The sequence below is a fragment of the Ursus maritimus genome, unplaced genomic scaffold (assembly GCF_017311325.1).
Source record: "Ursus maritimus isolate PB19 unplaced genomic scaffold, ASM1731132v1 scaffold_4, whole genome shotgun sequence".
In the NCBI taxonomy this organism is placed as follows: domain Eukaryota; kingdom Metazoa; phylum Chordata; class Mammalia; order Carnivora; family Ursidae; genus Ursus; species Ursus maritimus.
The window spans coordinates 78,361,754-78,382,467 of record NW_024426552.1 but is presented as its reverse complement, the minus strand read 5'-3'; the positions used below and the strand labels follow the sequence as shown (position 1 = coordinate 78,382,467).

The 20,714-nt window shown below is 41.1% G+C and overlaps 1 protein-coding gene across 3 annotated transcripts in view; it reads right to left on the bottom strand.

Annotated features, from left to right (window-relative positions):
- The window catches only part of EHHADH (enoyl-CoA hydratase and 3-hydroxyacyl CoA dehydrogenase), a 45,608-nt gene extending 29,277 nt beyond the window's left edge, over positions 1-16,331 (bottom strand). The window contains exons 1-4 of one of the 3 annotated variants that reach the window (XM_008705366.2): positions 16,143-16,331; positions 10,398-10,501; positions 4,052-4,224; positions 782-893 (exon numbers count right to left, since the gene is read on the bottom strand). In XM_008705366.2, coding sequence (XP_008703588.2) covers positions 782-893; positions 4,052-4,224; positions 10,398-10,501; positions 16,143-16,216 — 463 coding nt within the window. In that variant the 5' untranslated portion in view covers positions 16,217-16,331. The remainder of the gene's footprint in view (positions 1-781; positions 894-4,051; positions 4,225-10,397; positions 10,502-16,142) is intronic. The other 2 variants (XM_040621492.1, XM_040621491.1) reach the window with 2 other exon arrangements.
- Positions 16,332-20,714: the final 4,383 nt, after the last annotated feature.

Genomic DNA, 20,714 nt, shown 5'->3' with positions numbered 1-20,714 from the left:
AGAGGTCCACGTGGAGAAGACATGCAGCCTCCTGCCAACAGTCAGCCCCCACAAGCCATCCATGGGAGGGAGCCAATTTGGAAGAAGATCCTTCAGCCCCACTCAAGTTTTCAGATGGCTACAGCTCCAGTCAGTGTCTTGACTCCAACTTCATGAGAAACCCTGAATTAGAATCCAACTAAGCCGGTCCCAAATTCCCGACCCATAGAAATAAAGAAAGAAGAAATAATGTCAATCAAAACGTGACTCTTTCTTCTAACCTCACCTCAACTGGAAATCTTTTTATAAGTCTTTTGGTATTTGGTAAATCCAGGGTGTCTAAATGTTTTCTAGTGTTGCACTGTTCACATTCCCTAGTGAGAGAGAACACCCTTTATTTGTAGCTAAAAGCTTAAGAGTTGTGAAATGAAAAATTCAATCATTTCCACACTAAAACTTGAAAACTTTCTGTGATAATTCTGGTTTTAATTCTTGTTTATATTACAATTTCTAAATTAGGTCTGAACTTAATGCACCCTATGTGAATACGAGTGTCTGTGCATGGACACTCGAACTATAATAAAACCTTATATATAATTGGTGCTTTGTATACACTTTCATTTAGAAGACACTCCCATGTAGTCTTCATGGTAATGTCTGAGAAGCTCTCAGGGAAGGTACTCTTTCCATTTTACAGATGAGAAAATTGATTGTCAAAGGAATGGTCAATCTAGAATTTCTCTACATCCTAGTTCAGTTTCTCACATTGCTCTACTCGGTTGTTGGCAGGGTTTGTACTGACCTGAGGTAATTAAGTCAAGGGCAGCAGGAACTCCAATGAGTCTGGGGAGAAGCTGGGTTCCTCTTGCACCAGGAAGGAGTCCTAATGTGACTTCTGGGAAGCCAATTTGAGCCTATCAAAGTTTGAAGGCATGAAGATCATAAGAATGAGGTGACCTGTAGAGCCAAGGCAAGCATTCCCCTGGATTTCCCACACTCTCAAAAACCCTGTTTCATACTATTTGGCAAGAGTTTCTACAGGGCAAATTTAGTGCACACTCTACTTTAGTTAACAGAATAAGCAGAGCTGTGCTGTCCCTAAGTCTTCATGTTGAAACACATCTCTAGCTTCTTACACATTTTTTCTCTGACTCCATTATGACCTGTTTGGGCCAACAAAAATGATACTCTCCAGAAACAGCTTTATGGAGCCCTAAAAAAGCCAGGCAGCCAAGAAATTAAAAAGACAACTGACAGAATAAGAGAGAATATTTGCTAATCAGATATGTAGAATACATAAAGAACTTTTTCAACTCAATAATAAAAAGACAATCCAATTAAAAAGGGGCAAAGGATCTGCATAGACATTTCTCCAAAGAAGAGATACAAAATGGCCAGTAAGCACATGAAGAGATGTTCAATATCGTTAGCCATCAGGAAAATGCAAATCAAAACCACAAGATACTACTTCACGTCCAGTAGGATGAGTATTATAAAAAGACAGACAATAACAAGTGTTCGAGAGAAGGTAGAGAATACAAAACCCTCATATATTGTTAGTGGAAATATAAAATGGTACAGTCACTTTGGAAAACAATTTAGCAGTTCCTGAAAGGTTAAACATACAGTCACCATATGACCCAGCAATTCCACTCCTGGATATATGCCCAAAAGAAAAGAAAACATATCCACACACACACAAAAATGGTTCATGAATTTTCACAGCATCATTATTCACAAAAGCCAAGAAAATGGAAACAACTCAAATGTCCATCAATTGATGAATGGAAGAAGAAAATGTGGTTTATCCATACAGGGGAATATTATTAGGCATAGAAAGGAACGAAGTACTGATAGAGGCTACATGGGTGAACCTTGAAAACATTATGCTCAGTGATAGAAACCAGTCATAAAGGACAACATATTGTATGATTCCATTCATATGAAATGTCTAGAATGGGCAAACCCATAGGACCGAAAGTAGATTAGTGGTTGCCTAGGACTGGGGAGAGGATAGATGGTAGGTTACTCCTTCAGGTACAAATTTTCTTTTTGGGATGATAAAGTGTTCTAAAATTAACTGTGGTAACGGTTACACAACTCTGTGAATATGCTAATATACCATTCAACTGTATAATTTAAATTAGTGCATTATATGGTATTTGAATTATATCTCAATAAAGCTACTATGGAAAAATAATCAGGCAACCACCTCTGTCCAGACAAGAAAGTAAGCTTGACTCCTTTACCACATGCCTCTCCTGGCTATTTAACAGTGGCTAAAGCTTGGGGCATCTGGGTGGCTCCGTCAGTTGAGTGTGTCTGGCTCTTGATTTCGGTACAGGTCATGGTCTCAGGGTTGCGAGATCGAGCCCTGCATTGGGCTCGTGCTAAGCGTGGAGGCTGCTTGGGATTCTCTCTTTCCCTCTCCCTCTTGTCTGCACCGCCTGCCACCCCCCCACCCCCTGCACACATACACATGCCCTCTGTTTAAAAAAAAAAAAAAAGTGGCTAAAGCTCTGTTAGTCATCTTCCAGGTACAGGACGGGAGGAGAGTACTTTAAAGCAGACTGTCATGTACCCACATTGTGATGCCTACAGCTCCAAAATAAATTTTTGAGCCTCAACCACACAAGGCTTTCCTAACAGTCAGTCATGATTTTTTCCACCACTGTTCATCCCCATTCCCTGACTTATTATTGCTCATAACTTAGATCTGCACTCAGTGTGCAGAAGGCATATAAGAGGGACACAGAAAAAGGAGCACTTATGATATAGGTCTTTATTCATAAGCCTTTATAAAAATTGAAATGCCCTGAGGAAATAGTGAAATAAATTATGGTATATCTATAAGACAAAATTATGCAGCAATTTAAAATGATATTTTTAAAGACTATTTACAGTAAGATTAACAGCAAATGTCTCATCAGAAACCACGGAGGCCAAAAGGCAGTGGGATGACATATTCAAAGCACTGAAAGAAAGAACGTGTCAAACAAGGACTCTATACCTGGCAAAACAAGCTTTTGAAAATGAAGGCAAATTAGGGGCGCCTGAGTGGCTCAGTCAGTTCAGTGTCTGACTCTTGGTTTCTGCTCCGGTCATGATCTCATGGGTTGTGAGATCGAGCCCTGAGCTCTGAGCTCAGTGAGGAGTCTGCTTGAAGATTCTCTCTCTCTGACCCTCCCCTGACTCGTGCACACAGGCGTGCACATGTGTGCTCTCTCTCTCTAAAATAAATAAATATATGTTTAAAAAAGATAGCAAAGAAAAAAAAAGCTGTAAGAAAAAAATATTAATTAGGAAAAAGTCCAGAAGAAAACAAAATAGAATGCTAATAGTGGTTATTTCTGAACTGTAAGTTTATGGGTGATTTTAGTCTACATCTTTATAGGTTCCTGTATTTTCTAGTCTATTACAATGATCAATATTATCTCTATCCTTAGAAAAATATGTTACTTACAAAACTGTCACCATTGTAAGACTGGTATCACAGACCTCATCTACAAACCTAAGAGCCCAAATTAAATCTGTTTACGGAAACAAATGGATGTACAGTTTTGTGCTATTTTTGAACAGGAAATTGTCTTCATAGGTACTGATAATTATGAGGGACCACAAAACTGGAACCTTTGAGATAGGAAATAAAATTTTAAAAAGTACACATACTCAGGATGATAGGCAAAATATTTCATAGCTTGCACTGCACGAGCATGGCTCCGAGGAGCCTGACCTGAGTCATACTACTGGAGCAGGGTCCTGGGGGCCCAGTACCGACCCAGGAGTTCCCCTTAGGTGGTGGATCATGGGGAGACCCAAGGGATAGGGTTAGGGGAAGCAAAAGAACAGTCACGGGGCTCAGGCTATTAGCCATTCACCCATGAGAATGGACATATTTCAACAACTACTATCCTGGTGCTCGTACGTAGCAGCTGAAAAACCAGTGTTAAAAATATGAGTTGCCAGCCAGTGAGCTGGCCCTTTAAAACTATCACCTCTAAGGCTTACACAGCATTTAGAATTTGCCTTAAAGTTCCCCCCACGAAGCCCCTAATGGAGCTTTGGCTGTTACCTCTGCATGAGCAATCCTATAGTGACAGCCCAGGGCCAGCTCCAGTCCCCCTCCTAAAGCCAGGCCTTGAATAGCTGCCACGGTGGGCTTCTCATTTCTCTGTATTTCATCTACTACATGTCCCAGTACCAAGCCAGGTTTTCCAGGTGCACTGAAGTTGTGGATATCAGCACCTAAGGACACAGACAAGGAAGAAGAGAGCTGAGAAAGACTTGGGTTCTGTCATATAACAATAAGGTAACAGATCACTCTCAAGGAATCACAGACCTCTCTGGGCCCATGAAACATTTCATCGTTTGGTTGGACACACAGTGAAGAAAAAACAGCCTGGAAAATGTAGAACAATATGAGAGAAAATCCCCAAATCTTTATCAGGAATCCTGTAATCTTCTAAAATCTAGCTTTCCATATGATAGGCAGCCACTCACCCTTTAAAAAAATTAAGGGGTTTCTAGGTGGCATAGTCAGTTAAGTGTCTGACTTTTGGTTTCAGCTCAGGTCATGATCTCAGGGTCCTGGGATCGAGCCCCACATCAGGCTCCATGCCCAGCGGGGAGTCGGCTTGAGATTCTCTCTCCCTCTCACATTCGTGTGCTCTCTCTTTCTTTCTCTAAAATGAATAAATAAAATCTTTAAAAAGATTTTAAAAAATTAAAAAGCTCAGAGGCACCTGGGTGGCTTGGTTGGTTGAGGGCCTGACTCTTGGTTTTAGCTCAGGTCATGACCTCAGGATTGTGAGATCAAGTCCCGGGTAGGGCTCCACGCTCGGCAGAGTCAGCTTGAGATTCTTTCCCTCTCCCTCTTCCTCCACTTCTGCCCCTCCCCCTGCTTGCACATGCATTCTCTCTCTCAAATAAATCAATACATAAAATCTTAAAAAAACAAAACAAAACATTAAAAAGCCCAAAGAAGGGGAACAGAGATTCTGAGGTTGAGCCAGCCCTTCCTATTTTTTTTGCATGGTGTTGTTCACCAACCCTATTCACAGCCATTTAGACCCATATCTTTGTTAAGAACGTGAAGTCATTACAACATAAAACTTGAAACACACATATTTATGAGTTATATATTCATCAACCAGCTTGGAATTATGTTTTCATAATAATTTTTTGTGATCAAGAGAAGTAACAACATTTATTTGTTTTCCTAATCATAAAAATAACACATGTGGGGCGCCTGGGTGGCTCGATTGGTTACACGTCTGCCTTTGGCTCAGGTCATGATCCCAGGGTCCTGGGATCGAAATCCGAATTGTGCTCCCTGCTCAGTAGGAAGCCTACTTCTCCCTCTCCCTCTCCCTCACCCTCTGCCACTCCCTCTGCTTGTGCTTGCTCTAATAAACAAAATCTTAAAAAAAAAAAAAAAAAAAACACATGCATTACAGAAAATCTGAAAAACATACAAAATAATAAAGAACATAAAGACCACCTAAAAAATCATCACACAGAGATAACAATGTAATATTCTAGTGAATTCTTAGTTGTTTCCCAGTTCATATGTGTAAATGGCTTTGTAATCTTCAGTAAGTTATTTATTTAGCCTCTTAATCTTAACACCTATCTTAAATGACTTACGAGAGAATTAAACGAAAGTCTATAATATTTAACAATACTGAGAGCATTCTATAGCATCATTTTTTAAAATATTTTCCTTTTTTCACATAACATTATAAATACCGAGCATTTTCCCTATAGCATTATCTATTCTTTAAAAACATTAGGGTGGCTTAGTTGGTTAAGCGTCTGCCTCTGGGATCCAGTCCCGCATGAGGGCTCCTTGCTCAGCAGGGAGGCTGCTTCTCCCTCTGCCTGCCTCTGTGCTCTTTCTCTCTCTCTGTCAAATAAATAAATAAAATCTTAAAAAAAAAAAAAAAAAAAAGCAGCTCTTTCTGCCCATGGGTCCTGTCCCTGTGCTTTAATGAGACCACCTTTTTGCACCCAAGTAAGTAAGTAAATAAATAAATACATTAAGCTTGGTATAAGTTAAAAAGTTAAAATATGAGTATTTCATATTAAGCCTATTCATCTTTTTGTTTCTACCTGCTCCTTACCTAACGTTATGTTTTTTTCTTACCAATCCATCATATTCACGTTTTAACCTAGTGTTATTATTATTGTTATTATTTAGATTCCTTTTTGGCTTAAGAAAAACAAGATCTATTTCAGCCTGTATTTCAGGCCTATCAATCCTGTAACTTTATATTTAAACGATTTTCATATCCTAACAGCAATTAGCACATATTGGATAATTACTTTACATCAGGCACCGTGCTAAATAGTTTCATATACTCTCTTATTTAATTTTCTTAACACCTAGATTAAGTGTGTAACAATCCCCATTTCACAGGTCAGGAAGTTGAGGCTTTGAGTTGTTAAGTGGCTAGTTCAGACATATGCCCAGTTAATCACTGGTAGAATAAGGATTTGAACTCAGACAGTTTACATAGCCCGCATTCTTTTTTTTTTTTTTTTTAAGATTTTATTTATTTATTTATTTGACAGAGAGAGACAGCCAGCGAGAGAGGGAACACAAGCAGGGGGAGTGGGAGAGGAAGAAGCAGGCTCCCAGCGGAGAAGCCTGATGCGGGGCTTGATCCCAGAACACCGGGATCATGCCCTGAGCCAAAGGCAGACGCTTAACGACTGAGCCACACAGGTGCCCCCATAGCCCACATTCTTAAATGTTATACTTACATCCTTCTACTTGCAGCGTAAGGTTAGTATTATTATCCCATTTTACAGAAACCAAGGCACAGACAAGAGTTCAGTGATTTCACTTTTTAATTGTTTTTTTCTGGCATATAGAAATGTAATTAATTTTTGGATATTGATTGTATATCCAGCAAAATTCTCATATTAATTCTAACAATTTTCTAATAGATTATTTTGATTTTTCTGCAAACACTATCATATCTTCTGGATAACGAAGTTTCATTTCTTCCTTTCCAATCCCTATACCTGCCATTTGTTTTTCTGGGCTTACTGGGCTGACCAGGGCCTGGAACACAATGTCAAATAGAAATGGTGATAGCAGTTAGCCTCGTCTTGTTCCTTTCTCATAAGGGAAGCTTTCAATTTACCATTTTATTTGATGTTTGCTGTAGGTTTTCCAAAATGAATTAAGACATTTTCTTTCTATACCTAGTTTACCAGGAGTTTTTATTTTTAATACATGTCAAATGTTATCAAATTTTTTTTCTGCATTTCTTGAAAAAAAATCACGTTTTTTTCTCTTGCAATCTTTTAATAGGATGAAATACATTAATTTTCTAATGTTCAACCAATCAGGTATTTCTGGGAAAAAGGTGATGTCTTCCATTTTTTATATGTTGTTAGATTCAATTTCATAATATGTTGTTCAAGATTTTTTGTATCTAGGTTTATGGATGAAACTGGCCTTTCATTTTGCTTTTTTTTTTCATTGTAAATTTCATTTGCAAATTTTGTTTTTTTATACTGGCCTTGACAGCTATTGTACCAAGGTTATGCTAGCCTCACAAAATGAATTGGAAATTGTACTGGATTGAACCTACGAAACTTACTTTATCTAGAAATAGGGTCTTTGCAGATATAATTGAGTTATAATAAGATCATACTGGATAAGAGTGGATCTGTGTAAGCTCAGGGAAATCTGGACACAGGGGAGATGGCCATGGGAAGAGAGAGGCAGAGACAGGAGTGAGAGAGCAGCAAGCCAGGAAACAGCAAAGGTTGCCAGCAACCACAGACGGCAAGGTAAGATTCTTCCCTAGAGCCTCTGGAGTAAGAACGGCCTTGCAGGTATCTTGATTTTGAACTTCTACCCTCCAGAACTATGAGAGAACAGACTTCTGGTGTTTTAAGTCATCTACTTAAAGTCATTTGTTACCGTAGCCCTAGGAAGCTAATACGGGAAGTGTTCCCTCTTTTTTTATTCCCTAAAACATTTGTGTAAAATTAGGATATTTTCCTTGACTTTTTAGTTAGAGTCATCTGGGGCTGGAATTTACTTTGTGAGATTTTTGATTACTGGCTCAATTTCTTGAATGGTTTTCAATTTCCTCTTGAGTCATATTTGTAAGCCACAATATTTTCATAATATTTTCGTTATCCTTTTTAATGGCTACAGCATCTGCAGTGATATCCCATTCACCATTCCTTATATACATCGTGCCTTCTCTTTTTTTCTTGATCCATCTTTCCAAAGTTTTGTCAATTTTACTAGTCTTTCCAAGAACTAACTTTTGACATAGTCTTAAATCACATTTGTTTCTATCTCATTAATTTTTCCTCCTCATTATTCCCTTCCTTCTACTTCATTGGGTCTATTTCACTGCTTGTTTTGTTAGTTCCTTGATATAGATGCTTAGCTCGTTATATTTCAGTCTGTTTTCCTTTCTGATAAATACCTTTACGGTTATAAATCTCCTGCTAAGTTTTGCTTTAGCTGTATTCCTCAAGTTATACATGTTGCATTTTCACTATCATTGAGTTCAAAATATTTTCTAAATTCTATTATGATTTCTGTTTTGCCTCGGAGATTATTAAGAAGTGAATTTAATTTCTAATTCTAGTTATATTTTTGTTACTGATTTCTAGTTTAATTGCACTGTTGTCAGAATATGTATTGCAAATGAAATTTATTGAGAAGTTTTGTGGTCCAGTATCTGGTCAAATTTGTAAATGTTGAGATTTGAGAAGAATGTATATTTTCCAATTGTTGGGTGCATTATTCTATATAAATCCATTAAGTCTAACAACTCATAATGCTTTTCTAGGAAAATAACTTTTCCTGTCCTTGACCTCTAACTACACTCTCTCTTTTCTATCTCCTTTCTTACAAAGAAATAATCAAGTTCTCCATAATTGGGATCCCTCTCTCCATGCCACAAAGTCACTGTCTTGGACTGCTGACCTCAAGTGTTCAAACAACAAGTAAGCCATTTAATAACTGGTTAACGTTTGGCACAGTATTTTAATCTCTCAGGCTCATCCTTCTCATCCGTAAATGGAGATGGTTGGATTTACTGAGGATTAAAATATAATACATGTAAAAATACTATTTTCATTATTAATAAATAAATTACCTACATAACTGGCAAGGTAGTTGGCAATTATTATAATGACTAACATTTTTACATTTCTTTATTGTCATGATTCCAATATCTGGCTCTTCTCAGGTTTCAATTAACATACACTAAATTCCCTTGGCTGCAGTAAGATCACATAGGCCCTCCTATCCACGTGACTTTTGTCAAAGAGCATAAACATATTCAATTGGGAAAAGAAGAAAAACTGTCACAAATACCACTGAATCTCCATTTCAGATTCTTCTGCCATATTCAATATTTTTGCATCTTCATGGAAGAACCCAATAAAGATTGCCATGGTCGCTGAGATGGGTGACCCTCACAAGAAAAATGAACTCCATTTCAAGTCTGTGTGAAATAAACAATAACATTTACTGAACATCTGATGCAGGCAGGCACTGCACTGGGGACTTTCAGATATATCTCATGCAACCTCCCAGAAACCTGTTAAGATAGATATTATTACCTACTTTCGTTTTTTTAAAGATTTTATTTATCTATTTGAGAGATGGCAAGCAGAATGAGACAGCAAGCATGGGGGGGGGGGGAGAGGTAAAGGGAGAGGGACAAGCAGACTCCCCACTGAGCAGGGAGCCCACTTGGGGCTCCATCCCAGGACCCCGGGATCATGACCTGAACCGAAGGCAGACGCTTAACCGACTGAGCCACCCAGGCGGCCCTACTATCTACCTTCTTTTTTTTTTTTAAGATTTTATTTATTTATTTGACAGAGAGACAGCCAGCGAGAGAGGGAACACAAGCAGGGGGAGTGGGAGAGGAAGAAGCAGACTCCTAGCGGAGGAGCCTGATGTGGGGCTCGATCCCACAACACTGGGTTCACTCCCTGAGCCGAAGGCAGCCGCTTAATGACTGCGCCACCCAGGCACCCCAGCTATCTACCTTCTAAGCAGAGAAACTGAGGTTCCGGAGATTACAGGGATTTGCCCAAGCTCACATAGGGTGGAGAAATATGCAGAGCAGGTTTGTACCAACACACCTGCTAGTGTTAGTTAGTGTATACTAGCAGGTATAACACCCATCAAGCCTGGCACTGAATGTCCGCCAAAGGCCCAATCCAATAAAAAAGAGAGTAAGGTCAGAATCTTTGCCGGGTCTCTTTGTGACTCTGTCTCTCTACAGTGTTCCTCATTCCCACTCAACTCTCCCATATCCTTTACCAACTCTAAGGCATTACCCCACAGAGACAGCTCACGCAGTATTGGTCTCGGTCTGTGGCTGGTTTCCGGAGACAGTGGGAGAGGGTTAGGGACTGGTTACCTGCAGAGAATTTGCCATCTGCTCCACAAATCACAATGGCTTTTACTGTATGGTCTGTTATAGCTTTCCGCAGTCCCTCTTTTAGTCCATGGAGTACGGCCGCACTAAAAGGAAAAAAATACATGAGGCATTAGAATTTAATTTCTACCATCTCAGAGTTTTTTCCTTTTCTAACAATGGAAAATGAAACACACAATGGATAAAAACCCTAGTTACTTACTATTCAGTTTTCGCTAATTTAATCAACCGATAATATATATGTTGGGGCGCCTGGGTGGCTCAGTTGTTTAAGCATCTGCCTTCGGCTCAGGTCATAATCCCAAGGTGCTGGGATCGAGCCCCATGTCAGGCTCCCTGCTCAGTGGGGAGTCTGCTTCTCCTTCACCCTCTGCCCCTCCACCCCACTCATGTTCTCTCTCTCACTCACTTTCTCTGTCTCAGATAAATAAATAAAAATCTTAAAAATATAATACATATGTCAACTGTGAATTAAACATGAAGCTAAATAAATAAACTTCTTAAAAAATAAAATTAAATTAAAAAAAATAAAATTTTTCCTTAACTTTGCTGTAACTTTGACCACACAGAAGCAGCACTCATCAATTTTAAAATATTATTGTACATTCTCTATGTACAGGAAAAGGAGTCTACAAAATCCTAGGAAACAACAAAATACCACACTAAGATAAGTGCTGTAATAAAATTACAACGAAAGTGATGTGGACGTTCACAAAGAGAAGAATTTACTTACAATTTGTCATATTAGCAAAATATAAGAAAACTGAAATAGTCTAAAAGAAACAACTTAAGAGACGTGTCAAGGGCTTCAAGTTACCCCAAATATCCAACCCTCCCCACTTTCTTCCAAGTATTAAGCATCTAGTCTTTAGCTGGATACATGACTGCCCAAAGTAAAGACTGCATTTTCCAGCCTGCTACGCAGGGAAGACAGTGTAAGGCATTAAGTTCTGACCAACAGGATGGCAGCAACTGTGGCAAGAGTCCTAAAGGATTGGGGATGCTTTTCTCTGATCCTTTTCTGGCAGGAATGGGGATGTGATGGCTAGATCATGGGCAGCCGTCATGGACCAAGAGGTGGAAGCCGAGTATTGAGGATGGCAGAGCAAGAGATAAATAGATGGGGTCCCTGATGATTGTGGAGAAGTCATGCCATTCTAAGACACTGCTGTGAAAGAAATCAACCTTGTCTTGTTTAATCCACTACTCTCTTGAGTTTTCTGTCTCTGACAGCCAAACCTAATACTAACTAAGGAGGCAAAGGCAAGGTCTGGGAAAGAAAAGACATATAATAGACTGCTAAGTTTCATTGATGAGGGAGTCATCTACAGAAGAGAGTCAGGATTGAATGAGTCTGCCAAAGGAAAAGAGAGCTGGGGGTATACACCCTCACTGAAGAAGTGGGAGAGGCTCAGCAGAGCAATTCAGTACCAAGGGAGGCCAAAGTCACAAAGATCAAGAGAAGAGAATTTGCCAAGAAATAGAGGATCAGTAAGTGTCAGGGGATGGTGAAGGAGGAGAACCTGGGAAATGTGATGAGGAACTGCTTAAAGGAAAAATGACAGAACCAGAATCCAATCAGTTTATACTGGAATTTTAAGCATTCTGGGTAAAAGGTCTGTCCTAGTATACAGGGTGAAAAAAAAATCTTACACACACACACACACACACACACACACAAAACCACAACAAACTCCTAGAAAAGCCAGATTGTTCAGACCAGCAACTATAAGTTAAAAATCTCGGGAAATAAAGGAGATACTGGTATATATTAACTCCCTTTCACCTAGTTACTTTTCATCATTTAACCTGGAGGAAACCAAACCAAACTTCTTGGCTTTGACTGCTTAATTTGAAACCAAATCTGCTAGGAGTGCCTGGGCTCAGCTGGTTAAGCATCAACTCTTGATCTCAGCTCAGGTCATGATCTCAGGGTCATGGGACTGAGTCCCCCACACAGTCCCCCCACCACATCCAGCCCTACATGAGGCCCCACGTTGGCTCGGTGCTCAGCAGGGAGTCTGCTTGAGATTCTCTCTCTCCCTCTGCCCCTCCCCCTGTGCTTGCTCCCTCTCTCCCTCTCTCTCTAAACTAAATAAATAAATCTTAAAAGAAGGAGCAGGAGGGGGGGAAGAGGAAGAAGAGGAAGAGGAGGAAGAAGAAGAGAGAAACCAAATCTGCTAATGAGATTTGGACCCATCCAGAATACTCAGAAGTCCAAAAGGCAAGTATTTCCTCTGCATAAATAATGGCTGCAAAAGTAGCCAAAATCAGTGCTCCTGAGGACAAGAGGCTGGCTTCCCCCATTTCAACCAAACTCTACTCTTTTATTTCTTATGGTCCTGCTAATTTTGCAAAATTCAAACAAAGGGAAATGAAAATGGTTGTAAACAGATACAGCTTTACTAGATTCAAGCTGAGTAAAGGGCCCACAGCCTTGTAGCAATGATAAGTTTACAGGGGTTAAGAAATTATTTTCTCCCCTTAATATTGTGCAAGTATGGAGAAATCGAGTCTAGAGTAAAGATCACATTTTCATGGGGGCTGACCAAAGTTCTTTAGCTTCTGTGATTTTAGGAAGCCTTTCCTGTGACAGTTTTTTAAAACCAAAGGTCATCAAATCAAATTTGTGACTTGTGACCAGAGTTTTTTAAATTAGAGAAATAGAAGAGAAGAGAAAAATAGAATATGACAAACTAGGGGCGCCTGGGTGGCTCAGTTGTTAAGCGTCTGCCTTAGGCTCAGGGTGTGATCCCGGCGTTATGGGATCGAGCCCCACATCGGGCTCCTCTGCTGGCAGCCTGCTTCTTCCTCTCCCCCTCCCCCTGCTTGTGTTCCCTCTTTCGCTGGCTGTCTCTCTGTCAAATAAATAAATAAAATCTTAAAAAAAAAAAATGACAAACTACATAATATGTAAGGGTAAGGGTTTTGTTTGGTTTGGTTTTTTGTTTGTTTTTAGTAGGCTCCACTCCCAGCACGGAGCCCAGTGCAGGGCTTGAAGTCACAACCTGCCCCCCCCAGATCAAGACCTGGCTGAACTCAAGAGTCGGATGCCTGACAGACTGAGCCACCCAGGCACCCCATAAGGAAAAGTTTTGTTTCACAAAACTTTGTTTTCAGTTATGTATGTGTATGTGTGTGTATTAGGCTGCTGTGTAAAACACGGGAAGCCTGAAAGCCATTGTCTGAGAGACGGGCCTAGTAATCAGACATATCCTACACTTATGAAGAGGGTTGGCATTCATCTGAATGGAAGGAAACTTGGTGGCTAAACTAGCAAAGGATTTAAACTATATGTTTGGGCCAAAAAAAAAAAAATTCAAATAAGAATCAGTGAGCTAGGAAGAGATAATTTCCCATATACAAGTAGCAAGGGGAAAAGGAAGGAAAGAAAAGTATAAAGAAAAGAAATAGGGGGAGCGTGCCTGGGTTGAAGCCCCACATTGAATGTGGAATTACTTAAAAATAAAAATCTTTAGGGGCGCCTGGGTAGCTCAGTCGTTAAGCATCTGCCTTCGGCTCAGGGCGTGATCCCAGCGTTCTGGGATCGAGCCCCACATCAGGCTCCTCGGCTGGGAGCCTGCTTCTTCCTCTCCCACTCCCCCTGCTTGTGTTCCCTCTCTCGCTGGCTGTCTCTCTCTGTGTCAAATAAATAAATAAAATCTTTTTAAAAAATAAATAAATAAATAAAAATAAATAAATAAAAATCTTTAAAAAAAGAAAAAAATAGGCAACCTAAATTTGATGAACACGGTGGGGTATATACCTCGATGTAAAATACAACTTCAGAATGGGTGCCTGGCTGGCTCAGTCGGTAGAGCGTGTGATTCTTGATCTCAGGGTCATTCGTTCAAACCCCACATTGGGTGTCGAATTACTCAAAAATAAAATCTTAAAAAAATATATGTATATAACTTCAGAAGAAGATAGAAGGAAGGGCGGGAAAGCATTCCCAAGTACAGAAAGCCTGATGAAGCTGAAATAAACCCCAGGCAGCAGCGCCTGCTGGGAAGGACTTCCATGACAGGGAGCTAACACCTGTGCAAAGCCAGCGCACGTCCCCGGCGTAACCAGCACATTATGAGGTAGAGGCAAACATGTCTCTTGCAAGGGGGGAGGGGCAGGCTAAATACAAGAAACGTTTAAAGTCGTTATGAGAAAATATTTCTAGTTATGGTATAAGACTGAAACTTTTTTCCCGATTTCAGTGACGGGCATGGTTTGCCGTTATGAGCAGAGGCTGACGCAGTCCTAGTATCTAGTGTCTCCAACTAAAACACACACAAGTCCAAAATGGATACGTAATAATTTCACTTCTGTTCTTCTTCATCAAAACCAAAATAACAGATATTTTGCTTTTTTTCCTGAGAATCGCAAGTGGACATATTCTTGTAGGATTTTATTCCTGCACTTTTTTTGTATTATTAAATGCAATGACTTATATTAAAAATAAGAATTACACTAATACTCATGATAAAATCAAATCTGATGACACTAAGGTAAAAATTCAGTTAAAATTAGCAGGCCTCCTCATTCCAGTCTCTTTTGGCTCCAGCCCTATGTGATAAGAACGTTGACCAAAGGCCTTTCTTGCTGTTTTATATATTCTTTGTAAATTATAATTTGTTAATCCTACTCTCTGAGGATGGGTGGTTCTTTCCTGGGCTGATGGATCAGTATCCTTTTTACAAAAATATGCAAGAACCAAACCTATATAATTAAACATTTTAAAAATTAAAAACAGGGGCGCCTGGGTGGCACAGCGGTTAAGCGCCTGCCTTCCGCTCAGGGCTGATCCCGGCATTATGGGATCGAGCCCCACATCAGGCTCCTCCGCTATGAGCCTGCATCTTCCTCTCCCACTCCCCCTGCTTGTGTTCCCTCTCTCGCTGGCTGTCTCTATCTCTGTCAAATAAATAAATAAATAAAATCTTTAAAAAAAAAAAATTAAAAACAGAAAAACCACCAGTTTTGAAAGCAGGGCTGCAAGTACACCTCACACATTTTTATGAAATGTTTAATAAGTAAGACGCTTCACGATGAAGTAAAAGAAGATAAACTGCTCAAACACTCGTTCTTCAGGAAATGCTACTGAACAGGCTTACTCCAAACATATCTTCCACGGAAGCACCAAGGCCTTGAGTTTAGAACAGATCAGGAGAGAGAACTTTGCATTTCTGCGCCACACATTTCACCTGTTTTCACTGCCTTGGCATTAATGAGGACCTTCTTTACTCTTTTCTCTTTCTTTCTTTTTTTTTTTTTTTTTTTACAAATGTGAAGCCACCTTCTCATCGGATTTTTAAATCTTTCCGTCACACATTGTTAGGGTGGCCTGGACTTGAGGTTGGGAAATGAGGGATCAAGGTCCAGCCAGCATTGTTCACCTTTGGAACAGAACGTACACCAGATAAGTCAAAGCTGCTAGCGAGCAGAAGGGCTGAGCACGAAGCTGGCTAGGCCGACCCGGGTTCGAGCCCAGATCCCCCCCACTTAGTAGCCCTCCGTCTGCCTCTGAGCCTCAGTTTCCTCACCAGAGAAGCAGGGATTAGAGTTCGCCGCGAACATTAACCAAGCTAATTTAAGCACAAGGCCCTGGCATGCGCCGCGGTTCCATCTGGGCCAGTGTCTTTCTGCGTTTAAACCAGCAGGGGGGTCAAAGCCTCAGAGCAGGCAGGCGGCGAAGGGCGCGCCGTCCCCGGGGCCGGGGGCCACCGAGCCCGTTACCTGATGGCGTTGACCGGCGGGTTTCGGAGGCGGATTAGCGCCAGGCTGTTCCGCAGCCGCGTGTACTCGGCCATGTCTCCGCCTTGCGGAGATCGTCTCCGCTTCCCCGCGCTGGGCGATGCCGCTTTCCCCCACGCGCGGGGCCGGCCCGGCGAGGAGGGGCGCCCGCTGAGCCAATGCGAGCCCGGCGCCGCCTCCCACCGCCCCCCAGCCGCCGGAGGCCCCGGGCGTCGCCGCCGGCCCTCCCACACGCTTCTCCTCCTCCCCCCTCCCCGCCCCCGCGCTCCGCAGGCGCCTGTGCTCTCTTTCTCTGCGCAGGTTCCCATCGCCACGTAGATCCGGGAGGACCGTGGAAAATAGGTGTGATTGCCAGCAAGTCGAAGTTTGCAACCCTGCCTTCGCGGGACAACTTCTGGGTTCACTAACTTGGTGGAGCTGTCATCAGTTTTCATCTTCAAGAGCCTTCTTAACAGAGATGGATACCTGGGGTCTTACCGATTAGGTGATAGGACACGCGCTTGGAACATAAAATACACGCACCATGAATTTCACCGGTATGGTACCAACCACTTACAGAACAGTAATTTTATCTGTCTTACTATAACGCGCAACCTAGTGAAATGTATGGGTATCTTGTCTGCCCCAACCTTCTTTTTTCTTTTTTAAAAAATATCCCCAGTGTTGTTGAGATATAATTGACATACATCACTATATAAGTTAAATGTGTATAGCATAATGACTCACATAGATTGGGAAATGATTGCCCCAATAAGTTTAGTTAACATTTGGCATCTCATATAGATACAAAATAGACAAAAGGAAAAAAAAAAACCCTCTCTTCTGTCATTCCTAAGGATTGTGATTTCTAATATTTCATTCATCCATGAATTGAGCAGCTATTATGTGCTAGGCCTGGGCAGAAGACGAAAGATAAACCAGGCCCAGCCCCTTCCCTCCAAAAGTGCACCACTGAAACAAGGTTTTTCTAGATGCCATCAGCCCCTGGTGGCCCTCACAGTCCATCACGTGGTCGTAAGGCAGTCTGGAAGTTTCAGAGGAAAACAAAACAAAACAATGGAATGATTTCGTTCACTGATGTTTCGCAAATCTCAGCTAGGATTAGGGACTATTTTCATACTCTTTGACTTCTTGGAAATAAAAACAGTTTCCAAGTCTTGGAAAGTAGGATTGCTTTGAGGTCCTGGGAACAAGCCGCAGTATGAAGGTATCCAACCTATCAGGGACAGCCAGTCTAGCAAGGACAGCCCGCATTTCTAGTGGCCTCCCAATCACAAACAATCCAGTGGACAAAACCCAACTTCTACAGGCGATATCAATCTCTGATGCCTCTGAAAATTTCAAGTGATATTGTCTTTTTTTAAAGGATAATGAATTTTTAAATTGAGATCTAACACACTATCCCATTTATCCTTTTAAAGTGTGCAATTCAAGGGCGCCTAGTGGCTCAGTTGGTTAAGTGACTGCCTTTGGCTCAGGTCATGATCCTGGAGTCCCAGGATCGAGTCCGGCATTGGGCTCCCCGCTCAGTGGGGAGTCTGCTTCTGCTTCTGACCCTCTCCCCTCTCATGCTCTCTCTCACTCTGTCTCTCCAATAAATAAATAAATAAAATCTTTAAAAAAATAGAGTGTACAATTCAATGATTTTTAGTATATCCACAAGGTGTACATGATCACCACTCTCAAATTCCAGAATATTTTAATCATTCCGAAATAAACCCTGTACCCACCACGCAGATTTGCCTATCCCACATATTTCATATAATTGGAATCACACAATATGTGGCCTTTGCACCTGGTGTCTTTCACTTAGTGTAACATTTTTGTTTGTTTTGGGGAAGGAGTGATTCCAGGTCCTCCTAGGTTTGGGTAGTTCCCTGGCTTTGTGGCAACATGACTGCAGTTTTCATATGGTGTTCTCCCTGTGTGGGTGTATCTCTGCAACCAAATTTACCCTTTTTATAAGGACACTAAATGATCCCATCTTAATTTAATCATCTGAAAAGACCCTATTTCCAAATCAGGTCACATTCACAGGTCTTGCTGTCTAGGACTTCACGTCTTTTTGAGGGACACAATTCAAACCATAACAGCCCCCTGCGGTTACTGCAGTAGATGCCCTTTTATGGGGCAGGATGACTTGAGCACAACAAGCAACCAGGCAATCTTGGTATTTGAAGCTACAGAAATGGCAATGACTTCCACTCTTCCGAATCATAATTCATAGTTTAGATTAAGTTACATTTGATTTCTTTTTTTTAAGTGGTCTTCATGCCCAGCGTGGAGCTCAACATAGGACTTGAACTCACAACCCCAAGATCAAGACCTGAGCCGAAATAAAGAGTCATACACTCAACCAACCGAACCACCCAGGCACCCCGGCTTTTTTTTTTTTTTTCCTAAAGAGAGCAAAACTGTCCAGAGTGGGGAAATGTTTATCCTTAAATAACCACACAAGCTAGCTTTTCATATGAATCACTACAAGGAGAAAGATTTGGACCTTACCAGCTACGCCTGAAGGCTATTGGACTTTTAAGAAATTAAAATGAACAGAAAAGATGCAGCCTCCATCTGACATTATTTTTTAGGGAAAGGGGAAAAAGCCCTTTAAATTGGCAGGATGCATACCAAAGTAATAAATGACAACATTTAGAAAAATGGGCTTTTGGTGTTTCACAAGAAAAGGCTTAACACTTAAAATTGCACAAGTTTCCTCCTTTGAAATATGCAGGCAGAACCGTTTATTTATTTGTTTTTCATCTGGATGTTCTGTAGAACATTGTATTCAATTCTAACACCATATTGTGATTCAAGTCGTTTCTCCAGCTAAGTACACTAATGATCATAAACACAATAATACAAAATAAAATAATAACTAACATTTCATTCTTCCCATGTGCCATGCTTTGTCCTAAATGCTTTGCATGTATTGACACACTTAGTCCTTCTCACAGCCCATGGATAAGGTATCGTTCTTTATCACCATTTTATGGAAGAGGCACAGAGAGCTAACTTGCCTAAGGCCACATTGCTACTGAAAGTGGAACCGAAGTTTTAACCCACAGTGTCTGGCTCTGGAGGCTGTGTTAGCGTGTTTCTAAGATTCATCCGTGTTGTATAGTATGCATCAGTGTTTCATCTCTTTCAGTGGCTGAATAATAGTTCATTTATATATATATACCACATTTTGTTTATCCAGTCATCAGTTTATGGGTATTTGGGTTGTTTCCACTTTTTGGCTATTTTTTAAAAAAGATTTTTATTTATTTGAGAGAGAGAGAGAGAGAACGAGCATGGGGAGGGGCAGAGGGAGAGGGAGAAGCAGACTCCCTGCTGAGCAGGGAGCCCAACACAGGGCTTGATCCCAGGACCCTGAGATCATGACCTGAGCCGAAGACAGACGCTTAACCAACTGAGCCACCCAGACGCCCCTCTGAATGTATATATATTTTTCTCTCTTCTAGCCTGAGAATCGTCTTGGAACTACTGAATATGTGTCCATCTCCTCTGCGAGTGTGCACAGTGTGTAGATGTGAGGTGAATTGCTACAGCCATTTTGCCACCCTGAGGGAAGCTGGCCACAAACTGAAGCAGATGCTACCCAAGGCAGAGTTGAGAGGGGAAGAATGGGTCGTGAACGACATCATTGAGTTGCTGGAATAACCAATCCCGATGCCTGTCATAACAGTCCATTTACAGAAGTCAATACATCCCCTATTGTTGAAGCTACATTCTGCTGTGTTTTGTGGAAGATGCAAAGAGGCATTGCCCAGACTCCCCTTCAAGGAAGGACTTGCTGCACAACTCCAGAGAGCATGGCCAGCTGGCAGCCCCTCTGTTAGCTTCTCTAGGATATGCCTCAGCTGCAGAGAGCCACCTTGCTTGAAATTGTACCCTTCCTGAGGCAGACAGCATCCAGTGCAAAGGGTTGGCCATTTCAACCTGACCCAGGATACTCTCTGATGGGCACCACTCACTCTTCAGCTCTCCCCCAAGTTGGCTGAAGATTCCTTCAACCTGAGTAGCAGTTCAACATCTTCCTCTGGCCAATCCTGCTCCTATCCATTCCTAATGAAAATCCCCGTCTTCATATCAGTGTCTGCTTCTCAAAAACACAATCTGTGACAAGATTCCTGTCACATCAGTCAAAAGTATACAAATTTAGATTCCATGGGATAGTTTGAACTTGGTCTTGACTGGAGGAAGGGAAACGCACTCATTACCTTATTTTAAACTTCGTGGAGATTTCAAGTATACACAAAAAATAGAAAGAATATAATGAACCCGAATACACCCAGCTTCAACAATGTCAATATATGACCCATCTCCATTATCTGAACTCTCCCATATTATTTTAAAATAAGTCTCAGACATTAAATGGTTTCATCCATAAATACCACAGAGCACTGATGTTCGCTTTGGGAATGCAATGCAGTGCCTTTTACATTCTCCTCCCAACCCAGCTCCTACCTGTTGTCTCATTTCTTCCTCTTTCCACAACCACAGCTTTCAAAAGAGTATTTTAATAGAAGAAAAGGCAGTATTAGTAAGAGA